The sequence below is a fragment of the Panthera leo genome, chromosome B1 (genome assembly GCF_018350215.1).
Source record: "Panthera leo isolate Ple1 chromosome B1, P.leo_Ple1_pat1.1, whole genome shotgun sequence".
Lineage (NCBI taxonomy): Eukaryota > Metazoa > Chordata > Mammalia > Carnivora > Felidae > Panthera > Panthera leo.
The window spans coordinates 102,673,067-102,694,631 of record NC_056682.1 but is presented as its reverse complement, the minus strand read 5'-3'; the positions used below and the strand labels follow the sequence as shown (position 1 = coordinate 102,694,631).

The following is a 21,565-nucleotide window of genomic DNA, read 5'->3' as shown; positions in this document are numbered from 1 at the left end:
AATAACATCAAACAAGACCCAACAAATGGAGAGTTATTATATATGCCTAGGGTGGTTGTGTTATTTTCCTATTGCTGCTATAATAAATAACCACAATCTCAGTGTCTTAAAGGAACACAAATATATATCTTACAATTCTGTAAGTCAGATATTTAAAATGGGTCTTTAGGGCTACATTCCTTCTGAAGGCTTTAGAAGGGAATCTGTTTCTTTGCCCTTTCCAATGTCTAGAGACTGCCCACATTCCCTGACCCATGGCCCTGCATCAGTCTGATCCCTGACACTTGTCACATTTCTTCTCTACCTTTGACACTCCTGACTTCCTTTTATAAGTACCCTGTGATTAATTGGGCCCACCCAGATAACCCAGGATAATTTCCCCATCTCCAGATCCTTTCCCATGTAAAAGCCCTCTTGTCATACAAGGTAATATAGAAGTAGAAGATTGTGGAGATTATAATATGGAAATCTTTGAGGGACTAATGTTCTGTTTTACCACATAAAATTAATATAACAATATCATACAGTGACTTAACATGGCAAAGATGTCAATTATCTCCAAAATAATATGCAAATTGAATGCAATACCTATCAAAATTCCAGGGGGAGTTTTTAGGAAATTGACAAACTTATTTTTAAATGTGTATGGAATAATAAAAGTCCATACATAGCTACATCAACTCTGAAAAAGGAGGTGAGGGGCATCTGGGTGGCTCAGTCCGTTGAGCGTCTGACTTCAGCTCCTGTCATGGTCTTGCAATTCGTGGGTTCCAGCCCCACACTGGGCTCACTGCTGTCAGCCTGTCAGCACAGACCCTGCTTCAGATCCTCTGTCCCCCTCTCTGTGCCTGTCCCCTGCTTGAGCTCTCCCAAAAGTAAATATTTAAAAAAGAAAGAAAAAGGAGGTTAAAGGAGTAGGAGACTTTCCTTATGCAATATGTAGATATGTTAATAACCTTTGCAACAAACACTATAGTACTGGTGTGGGCATAGGCAACTAGACATTTCAAAATAGAAATTTAAGAAGAAGATAGGAAATTGATTTATAATTAAAAGGCCACCACAGATCGGTGGGTAATTATAAAACTGTTTGTTTATAGGTGGTGTAAAGAAGACTAGCTCTACATGGAGAAAAATAAACCAAGTTGCCTATCCTACATCATATACAAAAGTGAACTCTAAACAGATAAATTATCTGCTGTAAATAAAAGTATTAGATAAATATATGAACACAGACTGCAAATGAGTGCATATCTGAAGACAGAAACAGTACCACCAGTTGGTTACACTGTCAGCAGGCACTTCTAGATAGATATTCAGACTCCCTTCCCCAAAACAGGGAATATGTGTGTGCTTGGAATTCTAAGATGTAGCCCCAGATTTCAGGCCCTAGGAAGCACTGGTTCTGAAACTTGGCTACATGTTGGGATTACCTGGAAATCTTTAAAAGAAATCAATGACTAAATCTCATACTGAGGGAATCTAATTTATGGGATATGAGTGAGGCCTTAGGGTTTTAAAAAGCTCCCAGGTGGTTTTAATATGTAGTGAAATTTGAGAACCACTGAGGTAGAAATGTATTTGAGAATGAGCCTTCACTTCAAGGTCTACGTTTCCAACATAGCTTCTAACTGTGGGGCGTGGGGTGGGAAGGGCTTGGAGGGATATTCTCAATCTATCACACTGATTTTACATTCTATATTCTATCTTCTCACTCATTTACACATTTGTTCATTCATTCACCTATGGGTCATATACTGTTTAAGGCTTTTTTTTAAGTCTTTTTTTGAAGCTTATTTATTTATTTTGAGAGAGAGAGAGAGAGAGAAAGAGAGAACTCATGCACATGAATGGGGAGAGGCAGAGAGAGAGAGGGAGAGAGAGAATACTAAGTAGGCCCCATGCTGTTAGCACAGAGCTGGATGCAGATGCAGGGCTCGAATTCATTAACCCTGAGATCATGACCTGAACCAAAACTAAGAGACGCTTAACCGACTGAGCCACCCAGGTGCCCCAAGGCTTTTTGGATTCAGACTAAAACAAAATATAAACACTCTTAGCTGTTCTTCATGGAAAGAGAACAGACATTAAACAATATCCCACAAATAAACATTTAATTACAAAGTAGTATTCCAAATAATTTTGCTTGGATACAGATAAGGATAAAGGAATCAAAATATTTAAAAACCAAAAACAAAATGTTGGGGTGCCTGAGTGGCTAAGCCAGTTAAGCATCTGACTCTTGATTTGGGCTCAGGTCATGATTTTGCAGTTGGTGGATGGAGCCCTGCATGGGGCTCTATGCTGACGGCTTGGAGCCTGCTTGGGATTCTCTCTCTTCCTCTCTTTCTGTTCCTTTCCCGTTAATGCTCTTTCTCTCTCTCAAAATAAATAAGCATTTAAAAAAAAGCATTTAAAAATGAACTAAATCTAATTGAGAAATGACAAAAGAAAAATATACATTACACCAATAGTGGCAAGTAATACCTAGAATGCTGTCTATTGTTTATCATCTACATTACAAGGGATACAAGTGAAGATATGCTGGTAATTATTAAAAACCAGCTTTCCAAGTTAAAAAGAAAAAAGATTATGATTTGTAGTGTTTGTGAATATCCCTCCTGTAAATACTCTCACCGTGGCCAATTCCAAACTACCAACATGGTATTAGTGGATGTGGAGTTGGAAAGAAATGCACACAGGTGGTTCTCATGAGCTGGTGCAAGCTAGCTCTAGCATACCATCAGATACATAATCATATTCAAATAAATTATAACTAAAAATAATGCCAATGAATATATGTTTAGTGACTTATGGTTTTGTTTTCTTCTTTTCTATTCTTTCTCTGTTTTATCTGAATCACTATTCTTGAAAGGACTAGTTGTAAAAGGAGGTTTATGTTTTATAGATGAATTCTTGTTAATTTGATGTCAATTTGACTGGATCATAGGATGCCCACATATCTGGCTAAGCAGTATATCTAGGTGTGTCTGTGAGGTTGTTTCTAAAAGAGATCAGCATTTGAACTGGTGAACTGAGTAAAGCAGATGGCCCTTCCCAACAGGAGTGGACATCATTTAATCTGTTGAGAGCCTAAATAGAACAAAAAGGCAGAGGAAGGTTGAGTTTGCTCTCTGCCTGCCTGCTTGAGCTGAGAAACCAATTTTCTTCTTCTTCCCTGGACATCTCTGGTTCTCAGGCCTTCAGACATGGACTGGAATCTACACATTGATTCTCTGTCTCTCAGGCCTTTGAACTGCCACCAGCAGTGGGTTTCCTGTGTCTCCAGCTTGCAAACAACATGTTGTGGGACTCTTCAACATCCATAACTATGTGAGCCAATCATTATAATAAATTATAATAGTATATATATATATATATATATATATAGCATATACTATATATGTACATATATAGTATATACTATATAATATTATATAGTATATACTATATATAGTATATACTATATACATATATATACTATATACTATACTATATACTATATGCTAAATATATATACTATATATTATATATTATATACTATATACATACTATATACTAGTATATACTATATGCTATATACTGTATACTATATACTATATATATTATATACTATTATATATTATATACTATATTATATATATACTATATACTTTATATATACTATATACTATACTATATACTATAGTATATATACTATACTATATACTATATACTATATACTATATAGTATAGTATATATATTATATATTATACATTATATATTATATATTATATACTATATTACATACTATATACTATATTATATACTATATATTATATACTGTATATATACACATATATATGTATATGTATGTGTATATATATGTATGTATATATGTATATACATATATATGTATATGTATGTGTATATATATATATACACACACATATATATATGTGTATATATATACAGTATATAATATATATGTGTATATATGCAATATATACATATTCAGTTTCCCTGGAGAGCCCTGACTAATATGTTACCTTTCATCTCTTTCTCTGCACTGCTCTCATTAACTTCTAGAGTTTTGCAACAGCATGAAATTCCACCTCTGATCTCCCCTGCTCTCTCTTCTTATGTCACTGTTTAGTGTCCTATATCTTCCAGCAATGTCTTTGGCTGAGAAACTAGTGATGATGTTCAAAGTTAAAACACTAACTTCCATTCCAGTAATATTTACTGAGCATTTGCCATATGCCAGGTATTGTTCTAGCAAGCATTAACTCAAGCCATAAACTCCATAAAATCCTCATAGCAACACTATAAGGTAGGAATTGCTAACATCTCCAGCTGTAGAAAGAAATGAGGACTAAACCAAATTCCCTAAGGTCATTCCTATATTCCACATGATGGAGCAAGCAGTCTGGCTCCAGAGTCTATGCTCTTAGCCACCATGAAAAATAGCCCCTAGATAACAGATTTTAAGTAATTAGTGAAGGCTTTACAAAAGAAGTGTGTATTCAGTGTGCCACACTGGTTTAGAAGCAGCAATGTTATTTCTTTTAAATTCCTTTAAATTACTTCACTACTTGCCCAATTAATACAACTCTATTAGCTACCCGTGTGTGTATTTAGACTCGGAAGATGTTGATTATCTCCATTCCTTCTTTTCCACATCTCATCTCTACACCTTTCACATTTCTTATTGCTTTCCCACCCTGTTTTTCTAAACACTAGTTTTTTGAATCTTATTGGGGTAATATTTTCCTAAATTTTATTTGAGTGATGGGTCTCCTATGCTATAATTTACTAATATCTAACTTAACACAGTCCGAAAATTAAAATACATTATCCACAGAGAGTACACCATACTTTTTTTTCAATAAAAGCTGTTTTTATTAATAATAGTAATGAAATTACTAATAAATAGTAATAAGTAACAGTAATACAAACAGAGAGCTAGGAGGCCCTAGGCAAAAATCATATGTAAGACAGCCATTCTTCTACTCAGCCAGTGCTTACATCTTTTGGCATAATCTAAACAATTTGCCTTTGTCAGTCTCATTTACACCCACACATTCCAAAATGGATACAAAAGACTTACTACTTTATTAACAACCATAGGTAAATCGATTTTTTTATTATCTGTGTTCCTTATAAATTGCATCATCAATTCCTCCACACTTGATCTTAGCCAAAAGGCCGAGAAGCGGTAATTCCTCCAGTTTAGTAACCCAATCCTGACAGTTGGCCAAAACAAAGTATAGCCACTGTGTAGCCACACACCCAAATCAAAGCGCTGCTGAGTTCTGCTGGTCTAACCTGTTTATGGTCAACTGGACTTGCTCTAGCCCGACTCCCTTTCCAGCAGTGGTTCTCACCTCAATAAGAAATACCTTTATATTACACACACACACACACATAAATAAAAGTATTTCTTACTGTGTGTATGTGTGTGTGTATATATGTGTGTGTGTGTGTGTGTGTGTGTGTGTACACATGTAACCAAAAGTTTTATTATGTAAATGATCTTTGATATTCTCTATTCTAATATATTTAATATATTTGTATTTTTCTTCAGTTGCTAATCCTGACTCACCAAATGACTTCATGACTCATTAATAAGTTACAACTCATACTCTGAAATTCACTGCCTTAGAACAGTGATGCCTCTGCTCCAAAATGAAGTTCAAACTCCTTAACATAGCAGTAGAAGGCTCTTCATGATCTGTCTTCCTTTTCTCTCTAGCTTTATCTCTCACCACTTCCCCTTTGAATGCTAAACTCCAGGGCTATGGAGCTACTTGTATTTTCCAGGAAGCCTGATGTCTCTCAAAATCTTTACACAGTCTACACGGCGTACTGTTCACCCTTGTATCTCAAGTTTGACATTGTGGCTGGCATCTACTAGGCAGTCAATAAACACTAGTTGGATGAGTAAATGAATGAATAAATGAATAAATGGTAAAAATTCTATAAAAATCTATTTAAATAATATCTTTTGACAACAAAATCCCATCGATTTCACTCTGAAAATCCACACCTAGGCTACAGAAAGCAGAAAAAGCACTCAATATCCTAGAAGTTTATTAAGGAAAAATGTAATTTCTGAAAAATCACAGCAAACAGTTTCGTAAAAGCTTACTTACTCAGGAAATTTTCACCCATTAAATTTGGATCAGCTTGGTTTTTGTCACAACAAATCAAGCAGATAAATAAAGTTGATTGTATATAAAATTCTGTACCCTTCTGGGTATAATGATGACTTGGAAGAAAATAATGGCATAAGTCCTGGTTACTGTAGTAACTGCCTCTATGGTACAATAGGTAATCAAAGAGGTGTATTTAGCCATTCTATTTGCTAATGAAAAGTGCTCAATGGTCTTTCACCTTTGGTCAAAAGAATCTATCCCATGTTCATCAGAAGCAAAAGTGTAACACAGCAATGGTATATTATAAACCAGCCTCAAACTCCGTTGTGCATATGGACCACATAGGTCGTAAGCCCAGGATGGGGTCTGAGACAGTTTCTAACAAGGTTCCAGGTGCTGCTGCTGCTGGTGGTCCATGGAGCAGATTCTAAACAGCAAGGAAAGTACACAGTATATTGAAGACTTTCTATTTTGCTGTTAGGGAATGCTCTTTCCTCGCCCATTTTTGTTACCAAGGTAACTGGGCCACGAGAGGTGGGTCCTACCACCTCTTGACCTAATGACCTCTTACACCTGGCAGAAGAACTGTTTTAGCAAAGGGGCAGCGTCTCCTTTCCTTAGGCTCTTTCCAGACACTTAGCTCCTTTTCCCTTTTCAAATTAAAGGAATCAGTACAGTTTACCCCCAGATAAAGTTCCTTCTAGTTACCAGTGAAGCAGCCACTTTTTATTTACCCCTTTATTTCAGGAACTTAAAAAAAAAACAAGCAAACAAACAAAAAACCCTTCGATTGTCTGTAATACTCCACCATTGCTACTACCTAGAGCTGAAAACATGTTGAAAAGATGTATGAAAACCATGCAGTACCCAAATAGCTCAGTATACAATTTTGACTTGTATGCTTCTCTCTGAATAATTATTTTTCTGTTAGAGATTTCCTTAAAGTTTTTAATGGAAGATAATAAAATTCCATTCTCATATAGTCAGTTTCCCATCTGTCAGTAACATCTGTAAGTCAAGATTTTCTGACAATATTAGAAAAATGTGGATGTTTTTCCCCAGTTCTCTTCCTTTTTAAAAGTTTTTTTTTTCCTTTATGCTATATACCTTTCTCCAGGAAGAGAGAAAATGGGTGTAAGTGTACAGAGTTGCTTTAAAAAACAGAAAAAGTCTTTCTTTGACATATTTACTATAAGAAAGGCCTTTAAAAATGAAGTCTGAAAAGGATAAAAAGCAAAGGCAATTGAAATAACTAACCAAGATTCATGCTTAGCTGACTTGAAATGTTCATCATTGTTATTGAAATAACTTCACAAATATATTACAGAGAACTGTTCTTCCAAAAATTTGAGAATCTCACAGATAGTTTAAGAGACATAAATTAGTCAGTTAACCTCTCTGGATTCCATGCAAACCTAGTGCATTTTGCGGCCTCTAGGAATTTCCTAAAGAAGGAGCCAAAACTATATTTTATCTCAGGCCAATCCTGCCAGGCAAATGCACTGCCTTTTCTCTCCAACTCTGTCGAAGGAGTGGCCCCATATGAACCCATGGGTCACATGAACCCACCTATTCCTCCTAGCCTTTTGCTGACATTTGGGCCCAAAGTCTAAGCCAGTCAAATTCCTTCTCTTTGGATTAAGACATAGGAAACAGAATAAGGACTGTGAGATGAAGCCGATAGATATATAGAAAAGTCATGAGTAAGAGTGGGGGCCACAAGGGTTATGAGAAAGTAGAAAATCTAAAGATAAACAAATATGACAGGGATAAAATGAGCATAAGAGTTCTCCTGGCTTCTTTCTCTCCTCTACCCTTTTCTCTTTAACTCAAAGACATGCCTGCTGGATGGTTCTCTCTATGGGCTGTTTCATTAACCAGATTGTATGTAATAATTGGGGTCACATATCAGGATGGGATATTTGCATAAATAAGACTGAGATTTAAAGACAGAGAGGGAGAGGGTAGGAGACGGAGGGAGATGGGTAGAGAAGGAATAGAAATAGGGAGACCTGAGAAAAGACTGATGAGGATGAATAGAAAGAAGTAGGTAGTAAGAATGCCCACAGGTAACTGAAGCATATGTTCTTAACCAAGGGAGGCTTCCTTGGGATGGGATAGGGAAGTTGAGAGACCTTGACATCCTGCATTACAAGATGAGGGCACAAGTCAGTGATAGCTTTTGAATTAATATCACTGAGGCAGAAGTACAGTCTGGGGTGTTCTGAAAAGACACATGATCTTTGCATGGTGAAAAAAGTTTTGTGGGGCACTACTACGTGTAATATTAAAGACCTGAATGAAATGGAAGAGAGGGATTTCAAGAAATAATTTTGTGAGTAATGAACTAAAATCTTTGAAAATTTCTTTGATCAAAATTATTTTACATTAGTGTTGGTCACTGGACTAAGTCTCTTTGAATGTGACACTGTACCAAGCCTGAGCCACCTGGAACCCTAGGATTTATTCAGCTTTCCAAGAATAGAAAGCAGAAAGGGAAAGATATGTAATGGTAAAAAGATCGACCAAACCAAATGATTGTACACCATGGTAGTACAAAGCAATCAGACTTAATAAGCAAGTTTTTGTCCACTGGTGGACTGGAGCAAAGTCACATTCATGGCTGAGCCCTGGAGATTCATGAATTCTTCATGCTGAACTCCACATAGCTGCTGCTTTGGATCCCACTTCAGTTTTCATGAGACCTACCTGCTACTGTCCCTAAATTCAAAGGAGATCCCTCTATTCTTTACTACAAAATAGGCTTGCCATACTCCAATTATTTGAGGTAAATTGAATCTTCATTCCTTGCAACCAAAAAAAAGCAAAAATATATACAAAAGATAAATATAATCTCATTCTTCCGCATGTTGCGAAAATAAATACAACTGATTCCTTAAAAGTCTCAAATATTAGTACAATGACGAATCAGGAGATATACTTTAATGCATCCAAAAATATTTATTGAGAAGCTACTAGGTGATACTGAGAACTATTACCATGCAATTAACTAAATGATGGATAAACAAGAGAGATGAAGTCTTTGACTTTATGGAGCTTACCTTCTAATGCAGAAGACCAAAAACAGGCAAATAGATTGTGTCTTCAAAGTCATAAAATTCACATGTATTATTTCCTCAACACTGAAAATCTAATTTGAATAATGTGTTTATTGAATAGACCAGCTATTTTTGCATCTTGCAAACACAGTGTGAAGATCTATATTTTACACCTAATGATTCTATTTATAGGTAATACAAAATTTTAACCGGATCTTGCTTAGAGTGATGTTTTATGTCATTAAGTCTTCATTTAATTCATTTTAAGCAATAGACCAGTGCTAATTTTCAAAGCTCCATCACTCTGATTTTTTTTTTTTAAAGTAAAACTGTTCTTCCTCAGAATCCACTGAAGAAATCACTGCTTGGATTAGGTCTATATTGATACTTGGATTCGATTTTGACTCAATAAAATTCCTCCTTATAAAAAATAAATCCCTTATTGTTTGTAGATATTGCAGTAGAGGAAAAGTTTTAAAAAGCCACACATGTTGCCCTATCTGTAGAATAACCTGACAGTACTTCTAAAGCTGAGTCAATATGGACTTCTGGGAATATGTGTTGTGTGTTAGGGCTCCAAACTTTAGTACACAGGTGGGCAGAACCACTGAGAGTAAATATGCAGGAGTCTGTTCTCGTGAAAGTTTCTGAGGAAAAGACCAGGACAACTTTTTATTTCAGAAATTTGTCCTCCAGATCCCAGAAACTAGCATATGAGGTCTAACTATGTAGGCAAAACTGTGCACAAATGGGGCAGAAACAGGTGATGAAACGCAACCCGTTGCAGAAAGAGAAACCGTGCCCTGTGCCAGCATAGCAGGACGTGTCTGTATTAATACTAGCGTGGCAACACGGTGCCTATGGTCTGCAGTGTCCTGGAAAGACACATGGGCCTTGCAAGGAACTACAAAATCTATATCGGCCCCAACAAGTCTTTTACCACTTAAGCCTCTTTTCAGGATATGTTATTGCTTCCGAAATGAACAAAAGTAAGTACTCTTTTCTGTGTTTAGACTACAAATGATTAGTTTGACTTTTCATTGAATATAGAAGTAAATATTTTCATGGTAATTATTCAAGGCTTTGTTAACAAAACTAAGTTATATGTGGATGGGACTATTTATAGTTGTTTTATATAAGTGCATATCATATGTCATTGAGAAATTAATTCTGTAATTACAGTTTTTTTTAAACTCTATCATCCTTATTGTCTATAAACCAAATTAAAATAAAATTTACATTTTATTTTATTTTATTTTATTTATTTTATTTTATCTTAATGTTTATTTATTTTTTTGAGAGTGAGAGAGAACACAAGCAGGGGGTAGGCAGAGAGAGAGGAAGAGAGAAATCCCAAGCGGGCTCCGCACCGTCGGCACAAAGCCCGATGCAGGGCTCCACCTCAACAACTATGAGATCACGACCTGAGCCGAAATCAAGGGTCAGATGCTTAACCAATTGAGTCACCCAGGTGCCACCCTAACATTTAAATAGTAATAATTTGCAGCCGTAAGTCACAATTAGCTTCCTTTCTTTGGGTGCCCACTAAGTTCTGGGTCCTTCACATACAGGGTCATTCACTCTCACAGCAGCCCTATAAAGTATGCATACGTTTCCCAAATTTACAGATGAAGAAGCTACAGCAAGGAGAAATAAAATAATTGTCCCAGTATGAAACACTGTGTTTGTCAACCTGCAAATAACACTGCAGATATTAAATGCATCTCAATTCTACAAAGAAGAGATTTTTTTAAATATTTTTTTTTACATGTATTGAAAGAGACTTTCAACCTCGTTTCAAGTTTTATAGGTGAAAAGTTTTATAGGTGGAAATGTGTAAATATTGTATACTTCATACTGAAATACAATGGGAAATCATAAGAACTGAATATGCATTAATATTTTTGATAAAATATAGTATGATGTAAATCTTGCATTTTGATGTAATGTATGCTGCTACATTGTCCACTGGGGGGCAACATCAGACATTATTTTATAACTTCTCAGCTTATAACATCGTATAACATCTCCTAATAGGAGCAGATGGAATGCAAGGAAATGTAGTTAATAGTACAGTAACTTGTGAGTCATAAATGGTGCGACAGGATTAAAACCCAGTATTGTCCACACTAAGGACCTACTCATTTTGATTTATATTAATTTTTTTTATAATTTTTTAATGTTTATTTATTTTGACACACAGAGAGAGGCAGCATGAGCAGGGCAGGGGCAGAGAGAGAGGGAGACACAGGATCCGAAGCAGGCTCCAGGCTCTGAGCTGTCAGCACAGAGTGGGACACGGGGCTCGAACATATGAACCGCAAGATCGTGACCTGAGCCTAAGTCGGTCACCTGAGCGACCTAGGCGCCCCTGAACCAAACTGTCTTTTTACCTCTTTTATTTCTTCTGTGTTATAAGAACACATTACATTTTAAGGAGAATTCCACTAGTCCTTAATAATCTACAATCTTTCTGGTACTATACGCGATGTATTTCTCAGAAACAGCCACAAGAAGAACAAATTTTGTCTTGCCTAGATAGATAAGAACAATAAACACTTGAGTACTTAAAAATTAATAATTAGAAATCAATCTTCAGGGGCGCCTAGGCGGCTCAGTTGGTTAAGCGTCTAAGTTTCCGACTCCTGATTTCAGCTCAGGTCATGATCTCACCTTTCAGGAGACCGACCCCTCTGGCTCCTTGTTAACAGCTCACAGAGCCTGTTTCAGATTCTCTGTCTCCCTTACTCTCTGCCCCTCCCTCGCTCACACTTTCTCAAAATAAATAAACTTTAAAAAAATGAAATCAATACTTAATTTTAAAGCAGGAATCAAGACAACAAAATTATCTGTGGATACACATTTGAGTTGAGATAGGGAGTTTTAAAGAAAATGTGACCCTATAGCTCCAGGACCATCTTTCATACTACCTGAAAAAGATATTCCAAGAATGAAGCTGCAAAACAGAAGGAAGTGAGGCTGGGCACAGAGAGGAAGGATGGTGGGCCTCCGGAGTCACTGTCAGAGGACCTAGATCCAGCTGTGCCAGAAGCTAACCCTAATCCTGAGTTTTTCAGTTCCATGAGTCAGAATACCTCCCCCCCCGCCCGCCCCCCCGCCGCCCGCTCCTTTTCTTAAGTTAGTTTAAAATGGGCTTCTCTAGTTCCAGACAAGAATTATAATAAACCAACCACTGGCCAAAGAACATGCTAAGCTCTATTTTAGAAAAGCAAATGAAAAAGAGATTTTTTTTATGCCTCTTAAGTGCCCAATGAATTTTTCCAAGTTTTGTCATTGCCAAATCCTTTTGTGTCCCTTTTTAAAAAAAGTTTATTTGGGGCGCCTGGGTGGCTCAGTCGGTTGAGCGGCCGACTTCGGCTCAGGTCATGATCTCGCACTCCGTGAGTTCGAGCCCCGCGTCGGGCTCTGTGCTGACAGCTCAGAGCCTGGAGCCTGTTTCAGATTCTGTGTCTCCCTCTCTCTGACCCTCCCCCATTCATGCTCTGTCTCTCTCTGTCTCAAAAATAAATAAACGTTAAAAAAAATTAAAAAAAAAAGTTTATTTATTGATTTTGAGCACGTGTATGGGGGGAGGGGCAGAGAGAGAGGGAGAAAGAGAATCCCAAGCAGGATCTGCATTGTCAGCGCAGAGCCCCACGACAGGGCTCAATTTCACAAATTGCAAGATCATGACCTGAGCTGAAGTCAAGAGTCAGATGATTAACCGACTGAGCCACCCAGGCATCCCTTCTGTGTCCTTATTTTAACCATGAAATGCTGTTGTCTCTACGTAGAGACGCATACAAATCCCACTGCTTTTACTACCATCCTGCAGCCTTCCAAGAAAACTTAGTGAATTTCTTGACCATGGTATCTTTTCTTCTTAAAGTGTGCCCATAATTGATTTTAGAGAAGATCACCCAGAGGTTAGCCTTGGCACATTTTTTCATTTGAGTTCCAAACTACCATTGGGTCTCTCTTTGATTTCTTTCTTTTATTTTTTTTAGTGAGTCTACTCTTCGTCAAGAGCTTTCATCATTCCCATTAAAAGGTTTTTAAAAAGCCCCATAATACTGTTGATTTTACATCAGTTTCACCATATTTAAATTTCCCCCAGAAACTCTGAAGTTTCTGAAATGCTATAGGAAAAGAGAAAATTATTATAACATGTGTAAGTGATGTTTTCTAATCACCAATCAAATAATGAAATAGTTCCAGTCTAATCCCTCTGCTCTGAGCTGGCCCCCCTAATTAAGATCTTTTCACCACATAATGTTCAACAATTTCCTTTAATAACCTATTTCACAATTTATCAAGCTGAAATCTCTAAAAACTCACCTGAATTTCTGTGTTGTGTACAGTGAGTGTTCGTTTTTTTCTCACCCTCCCTCCTTCCAGTTCTTTCTTCCAGTAAAATCCTTTTTCACAAATATGAAATGTTATGCAAAACCCCATTTATTAACAAGAGAGAAGGGGGCTATTTTGATAAAGCCGGGGAACCCACCTGTTCCATACACACTGACACCAGCCACCATGGCTCTGGGTAACATGCACTGAAAACCTTGCTGTGGGGTGTGCTAAGTTTCAGGGGCACCCCGGGGCTCAGTCAGTTAAGGGTCCGAGTTTTGCCCCCATCATGATCTCATAGTTTGTGAGTTCAAGCCCTGCCTTGGGCTCTGTGCTGACAGCGCGGAGCCAGGAGCCTACTTCAGATTCCATGTCTCTCTCTCTCTCTCTTTCTCTCTCTCTCTCCCTCTCTCTCTCTGCCCCTCCCCTGCTCACAGTTGGCCAGTCTCTCTAAAATAAATAGACATTGAAAAAAAATTTTTTTTATTTAAAAATGTTAAATTAGAGTTTCATTCTCCAAGTGAGAGAATAATTCTTTTTGTCTTTCATCTTACATCAGCCCAACATTTTAATCATTTTTGACTTCTTTCTAAATCCACCATGAAAGACTCCAAAAAAGTGTATGGCTTTAGTAAAGACGTGGCTGGGTACAATGGGAGAACTGTCTCAGAGTTCCATGTTGGATTCCATTTTATGCAGCTTACTTTTGCATTTTCCAAGCATTCTAATTCCGATTGCTTTTTTTTATACAACACATAGCAAACGTGTGCTGGCATAGGTAGCAGGCACTGTGCTATTTAAGCACTTTACATCCATTATTTCTTTTCACCTTCACAATAGCCCAAGCCTTGGTGCTGTCAACATTTACCCTACATCAGTGGTTCTCAACCTTGGCTACAAATTATACAATTCAGGAACTTCTGAAAATCCAGTACCTAGGTATCACATTCAGCCCAATTAAATCAGAATCTCTAAGGGGTAGGAACAGTCATCATTTTTTTTTAAATTTTTTTTAACGTTTATTTATTTTTGAGACAGAGAGAGACAGAGCATGAACGGGGGAGGGTCAGAGAGAGAAGGAGACACAGAATCTGAAACAGGCTCCAGGCTCTGAGCTGTCAGCACAGAGTCCGACACGGGGCTCGAACTCACGGACTGCGAGATCATGACCTGAGCAGAAGTCGGACGCTTAACCGACTGAGCCACCCAGGGGCCCCAGAACAGTCATCATTTTAAGAATTCCCCCAAGTGATTCTATCTGTTGGCAAGATTGAGAATCACTGCTCTAATAGGAATTTTCCTATCAGCTACTGAAAAAATTAATTTTCACATTTTTTTTTTTTTACCTAAGCAAGTAGTCTTCAAATGTAGTAAGTGTATGTGAAAGTACACTTCTCCCAGTGAGGCTGCCATTACTTAGGGTATTTTTGGAACTCCTTTTTTGTAATTGCTTTTAGTCAATTTGCCAGTCATCATTAGAAAATTCTTTTCAGTGCCCACAACAGGATTGCAGGGAGATGCATAGAGCTCTGGGTGCACACTTCCCCTGGCTGTGACTACACCCCCAGCAGGATGAAAGCCAGCAGAGAGACCTGTGGGCTCCTGGCAAGGCCATCAAGGCCTCCGCATCTCAATTTATTAATGCTGAGAACCATAAAGGAGGGTAAGATTAGAACTGATTTCCCAACTCCTTCTGGAAAGACTTTAGAATTAATCCCTTCATGTTTTAAGTTCACTTTTATCTCAGTCACCATGAGTCCTATTCTCCTAGACCATCCCTTGCCCCTGGACCCAATCTAGGCTCTTGATATCCCCACTATGACCCAAGGTCCCATTCCCTAACACGCCCCCCCCCCCCCTGCTTTCTCCATAGTGCACTCTGGATCTCTGACATCAACGAAACCCCCTGCCTCACCCATGTTTTCTTTGAATGGCACCTCCCCCTTCTTGCTCTAACTGAAACCTGGCAGTTCCACAAGGACACAGCTTTCTCTACACTTACAATATTCCAGTGCACACAGCAGATATTCAGAGGATGCTGAATACAAGAATGACTCATAGTACTATTAATAATAATTTCGACCCTGGGCAGGGAGACAAAGTAAGGTGAGAGAATGGTGGATGCTAATTAGATATCCATGTGTAAATGCCTACTTTACAGATAAGAGAGATTATGGCTTACAATAATTAGATAATTAGATACTGGTTTCAGAATTATCACCAACAAAAGGAGAGTCCTGATTGTAGCCTCTATGCAGAAATGAACAATGGAAGAAAAGAGATTGAGTACCAGGCTTCAGGTGACACACACTCAAAAAATGAGAGAAAGTATGAGAATCACTGAAGGAAAGAATATAGAGAAAAAGACTGATATATAGAAAGCGAAGTAAGAAGGAAAAAGAGAAGCTTATGGACACCTAGAGAAGAGAGAAAAGTGTTCTGGAGCATTGTTCAGAAGCAAAATCTATTGTACTGAATTTAGTTGAAAAAAATTTCACCATACTGTCAGTAAATTTGGAGGAACATTTAGATATTTCGAAGAAATATATTAAAGAACGAAAAAAAGAGACAAAATAAGGAAGAACAGCCAGCAGATAAGGATAGGTAAATTCTGTGGTGCCAAGAACACAAAGGGCAAGTTCACTGCTGAAATTGAACCAAACAGATTGGTGACTAGAATGCATACAGAACTTCCAAGGCCTGACTCCTAATTGCTAAGACAATAAAACCCCATCCTCACATTAGTGATTAAAAAAAATCATAAGCAAATGCTATTTACTATTCTTGGGGGCAGTGAATCTCTACTCCTACCAGCTCCATGTCGGAAGTTCTGGGGAGTAGTGTGGGAGCAAATCAACTGTTGATCACAGAGAGTTGGCATTAGGATGGTAATGCCAGATATACAGAAGGATTGAACATACACTTTCCTCAATGCTGAGCAAACTCAGATGCTGAATTAAGATCTTCTAAATTGAGTGTAACTCATATAAATAAACCAAATATTTATGGATATAATTTGTTGCACCTGTCATTTATGGTGTCACCACTGTACAAATGGAAACTCAAAGTTTTGCTCAGTGGTATGCTGGAAGACAACTGTATGGTTTTGAGTTTTGGGGTTTTTTCTTTAAAAAAGAAACTGATCTGCAGCTGCTGATGTCCACAGTGTAAATACTCCTACCATGACCGACTTCTTTTTTTTTTTTTTTAATGTTTATTTATTTTTGAGAGAGAGAGACAGAGCGTGAACAGGGGAGGGGCAGAGAGAAAGACACAGAATCTGAAGCAGGCTCCAGGCTCTGTGCTGTCAGAACAGAGCCCGACATGGGGCTCAAACCCATGAACTGTGGTGAGATCATGACCTGAGCTGAAGTTGGATGCTTAACCGACTGAGCCATCCATGAGCTCCACCATGGCTGATTTCAAGCCAACAATATGATGTCCCTGAATGGGGAACTGAGTAAAGATGAACACAATGGTCTCTGTAAGTCAGTGCAAGCTGGCTCCAGAGAGTCAGATGTAATTAATTTGGACTGGGGCCTGCACAGATCATTTTCAAAGTCTCTCAAGAGGTTCTCTAGGCAGCCAAGTCTGAAAATCATTACTTATAGTGGTGCTTCTCAAATTTTCATGTGCTTATGAATCACCTGGAGATCTTGTCCAAATGCAGGCTTTGACTCAGTAGGTAACATTGGTCCCTAGCAAGGGAGATAAGTGGACTAAAGAAGAAAACAACAGTCATTTATAGCTCTACCTTTGTCAGAAATGTTTGAGAGGGAGGCTTTGAGAAGTCACAAACTGGAGGTTCATGAATTATTCGTGGCCAAACCCACAGAGAGGTTCTTTTACACAATTCTACTTTTAAATTTGAATTACATGCCAAGATCATAACATTCCATATTCCCAGCTTCTCTGAAAAAAAAAAAAAAAAAAAAAAAAAAAAAAAAGGCAGTAACTACAACAACAACCAAAGAAGATCTGACACCCCCCCCTGCCTGCAGGGATCCTGCCTGCTTTAGGGGAGGTAGCAGACTTCCTTCTCCACTGTTTCCTCCTAGTGGTCTCTGCTGTTCCATTTATGTTTCCTATTTCACTTCTGAAGGAATTTGAGGGGTATTCATATTTTAGGTGTAGTATAACTGATAATATACTTTTTCTTCCCCATTTGCACTAGCCTACTCTTCTGTCTCATTTCCCACCATTGCTCACATATAAACTATATTCTTGAAATGGCTTACACAGCATTCCCGGAATTCATCACCTTTTCCTTTCCTCCAAACTTTGGATTGACCCCTGTTCCTAGAACACACTCCAACCTTCTTCCTTTGCTAGGAACAATCTGAATCATTCCTCAATATCTAGCTCGAAAGTCCTTGGTAAAGCCTTCCTGACTTCTGTGCTCTTGCAGCAGAATGGATCCTCTTCTATTAAATCCTAGATTTGCTTATTCTGGGATATTTCATATTCTCTGAGGCCCCAAAAGTCATTAGATAAGCTTTGTTCATTTTTTTGTATTACCAAGGTAAAATGCTTTGCCATAAAGAAGATCCTCAATAGCTTTATGGACTAATAGACTGTGAATTAACTTTGAACTATTAGATTACATTCCCTTGAAAGCTCTTTTGTTAATTTATCAAAGGAGTGTTGCAATTATTATCCTATCCTATAAAGGACAGGTTAAATCTGTTTGCATCACTTTCTCCAGAAACTCTGCAAGCTCTCTTCTTTCCCCTGAACTTCAATTTTGGTGTTACTTACTTGATTTATAAGAATATTTATTCTATAAATCTAGTCTCAGATAAACATAAGCCACCTAAAATCAAACAATCCTTAATAGAATTAATACCTTATACTTTCATGGAATAATAAATTGCTTCAAAGCACTTTTACTAACACATTTATCCTCACACTAACCTGTAAAATACATACCCAATGTATTACTCTTTTTCAGCATTTAGAACCTAAAGTGAAATGTCCTTCATGAACGGGGAAGCAAGGAAAACAGAAAGTTTAAGAAAAATCTTTGCAGCGCCCACCTAAGTCCTCTGAAAGAAAGATCCACCCTGTAATCTTTCCCAGGCTTGATCTCCTAGGATGGCTAGGGGCTAAACATCTGCTTTATTCCACTTCCAGGCTCCCAGAATTCCTAATATTTTATTGAGAAACTGAGGCTCAGATGTGTTGAATCGACATGTATCAGAGCCAAAGTAGTAATCCAGGTCTTTGAATTCCCAGTATAACACCCCACTTTTCTTAACTGTGTTTATCTTTACAAACAGAGCTATAATCATCCAGCAATACATATATGCTTCATAAATCTGTCTTCAGAAACATGCAGAAATGAAAACTCGTGTACCATTGCCTCAAAAAATAAGTTATATATGATGACCAAAAGTTTACCCATTAATTTGGCGGAGTTAGTTGCACCAGGCAACTTTAAAATGCCCAAGGACAATGATTTCATCAGAGTGCATAAGAAAGGCTATAACCCATAAGTCAGTTTGCAAATTCCTGCACTGTGTCACCCTCAAGTGGATGCTATGTTCTCTAATGTTTAATTTAGTTTGGGGAATATTTACATTACAGATGAGGTGGGAATCAAAGATTTTAGCCTCTTGACCCACTAATGATAAAATCCAATGCAAATTAATGGGGGAAAAAAAGCTATGCCAGGGAAAGAAAATCTCAAATTGTTAATGTAGGATGAAATGAACACCCGCAGTGAGATTTAAAGGAAGTAGCAAAGGAGTGGAAATGGCAGGGTTTAAAGGCATAATGACCCATTTCTCTCACATTCCCTCTGTATTTCCAACCACTTTCTAAGAATTTTGATGAGGCCTCAAGGATGCACCCATCCATGACAATGGGGTACAACACAACCTGTGCTTCCTCCCCAAGGCACACCAAGAACACTGGTGACAATAGAAGACAATACTGCTTACGGATTACAAGGATGCTCTAAAGCTGTGTCTCTGGAAAGACTGAATCATTTAGGGAAGTGAAGTGTGTATTTTTTTCTCAACCTCAACATACTGCTCCCAGTTCAATGACTCTGAATGGCTTTTCTGCCATTTCCACTCCCCTTTTAAGGAAGGAGGACAAATCGCTGTCTCCTTCATTATCAGTCAGCAGGGGGTATGTTATGTTTTCTGTGTTCTTTCTCCCTGCTTGACTGTTAATACAATCTTTAAAAAGAAGGACTATTCCAAGATATATATATATATATATATATATATATATATATATATATATATATAATAGTTTAAATCCTCATATAAGAGTTAGATCTACAAATACCTGTTTGGAAGCCACAGAGGCAACTGTGGAGTGAGCCTAGAGGTATGCAGGAAGAGCGGATATCGAGACTTTTATTATGTGAAATATTTTTATCTTACTTTTATTGGAAATAGGGAAAATCCTGGTAATTATGGAAAAAGGAGCTGAAATAACAGGAGAGAGGTGCAACTCCCCACCTCACTGCCTTGTACGTTTCCTAGGCATTTTCCTAACTATGTCTTTAAGCGACAAGGAAAAGAAACGTTGGGCTGAATTAAAAGTGGCAAAAAACTTCTCTCCAAGTGAGCACAAGTGAGGAAGTTCTAAGAAGGAGCACTGGATTCATTTGGTAGAGACAGAAATGTAAGGAATAGAGGGGGCGGGAAGAGTCCCTTGGCAGACTGGAGTTTAGAGAAGAAGGTGCGCTCGCGGACTCACCCCCCAGCCAGGTGTCAGAGATGTTCTGTAGCATGGTGACCGGGATGCAGAAGAAGGCGATGAGCAGGTCGCTGAGCGCCAAGGAGCAGATGAAGATGTTCGTGACGGTGCGCATGGCCTTGCTGCGGGTCACCACATAGACCACCAGCGCGTTGCCAAAGAGCGCTAGGGCAAATATGAGCACGCTGGTGAGCACGAAGGCCAGCTTGGCGCGCCCCGGCAGCTCCGGGGTGTAGACAAGCGGCCGCAGCCCATAGCGCGCTATGAACTGCTCGCGCGTCAGGTTATGGTCCCGTAGCAGCCTGGAGAACTGCTCCCGGGTGATGTTGAGAGACTGCATGCCGCGCTCTGCCGGAGCGCCAGGCACAGCCAGCTACCCCGGGCGAGCACCGCTGCGCGGCGGGGCGGGGCGGGGGCTGCGAGGGGACAGGGCTGGCGGCCGCCTCCCACCCTCGCAGGTCCGGACAGCCGTCTGGCGCGCTGACGGGCTCCCGATTGCACCCCAGCAGGTTCGAGAAGGAAAGCAGCGAGGGATCAGAGCCACAATGAAGAGGCGGGAAGCCAAAGCATGGGAGGCTATCCCGTTGACCAAAACTGTTCGCAGTTCAAAGAAAGTTCTCTTGGTCCTCTCAAGGTTTGGAGCCGCGGTGTCGGGAATGCAGGAGCGCCGCTCCAGAGTCCTCGCGCCTCCGGCTCCCCAGCCTTCTGCTGCAGGGATGGCACGGGCTCCAGGAGCCCGCGGAGGGTGGGGCTGGGACTGGGCGGCGCGCCACTCACCTCCCTGCTTCAGGCGCTCAGACGCCGCCTCCCACACCCTCAGGGAGAGGGAAACCTCTCTCTGGCTCCCCGCCTTCTGCAGCCCTGAGCCTTTCTTCTGCCCCAGGTCATGCTTCTGTGTAAAACCCGGAATTGGGGTTTGTAGCGTCTCACGGTTTCTCCTTTGACTAAATAATGTAGGCCACAGCTACCCGAGGCAAAATGGGATTTTTAATTTTTTCCCTATATTTTCAAAAATAATTACAGCACACAGAAAATTGCAAGGATAATACAGAGAAGTCCCAAGCATCCTTTATCTACTTTCTCCCGTGATTACATCGTAGTTAATTAAGGTACAATACCAAACCAGGAATTTGACATAGCTACAGTGTGTGTGTAAAGTCCGTCTTTATCCCGAGTGTAGATTCCCGTAACCATCACCAAAATCAAGATACAAAACTATGACCAAAACGATCTCCCTCCTGCTACATGTTTGTAGTCATACCAAGTACCTCTCCCCTCCCCCGCAGCCCTGAACCCCTGGCAATTAC

The 21,565-nt window shown here is 39.0% G+C and overlaps 1 protein-coding gene across 1 annotated transcript in view; it reads right to left on the bottom strand.

Moving 5' to 3' along the window:
* Positions 1–20,614, bottom strand: part of QRFPR (pyroglutamylated RFamide peptide receptor) — a 45,275-nt gene extending 24,661 nt beyond the window's left edge. The window contains exon 1 of the mRNA XM_042933930.1: positions 20,259–20,614. Within this exon, the coding sequence (XP_042789864.1) occupies positions 20,259–20,598 (340 nt within the window). The 5' untranslated portion in view covers positions 20,599–20,614. The remainder of the gene's footprint in view (positions 1–20,258) is intronic.
* Between the last annotated feature and the right edge of the window lie 951 nt (positions 20,615–21,565).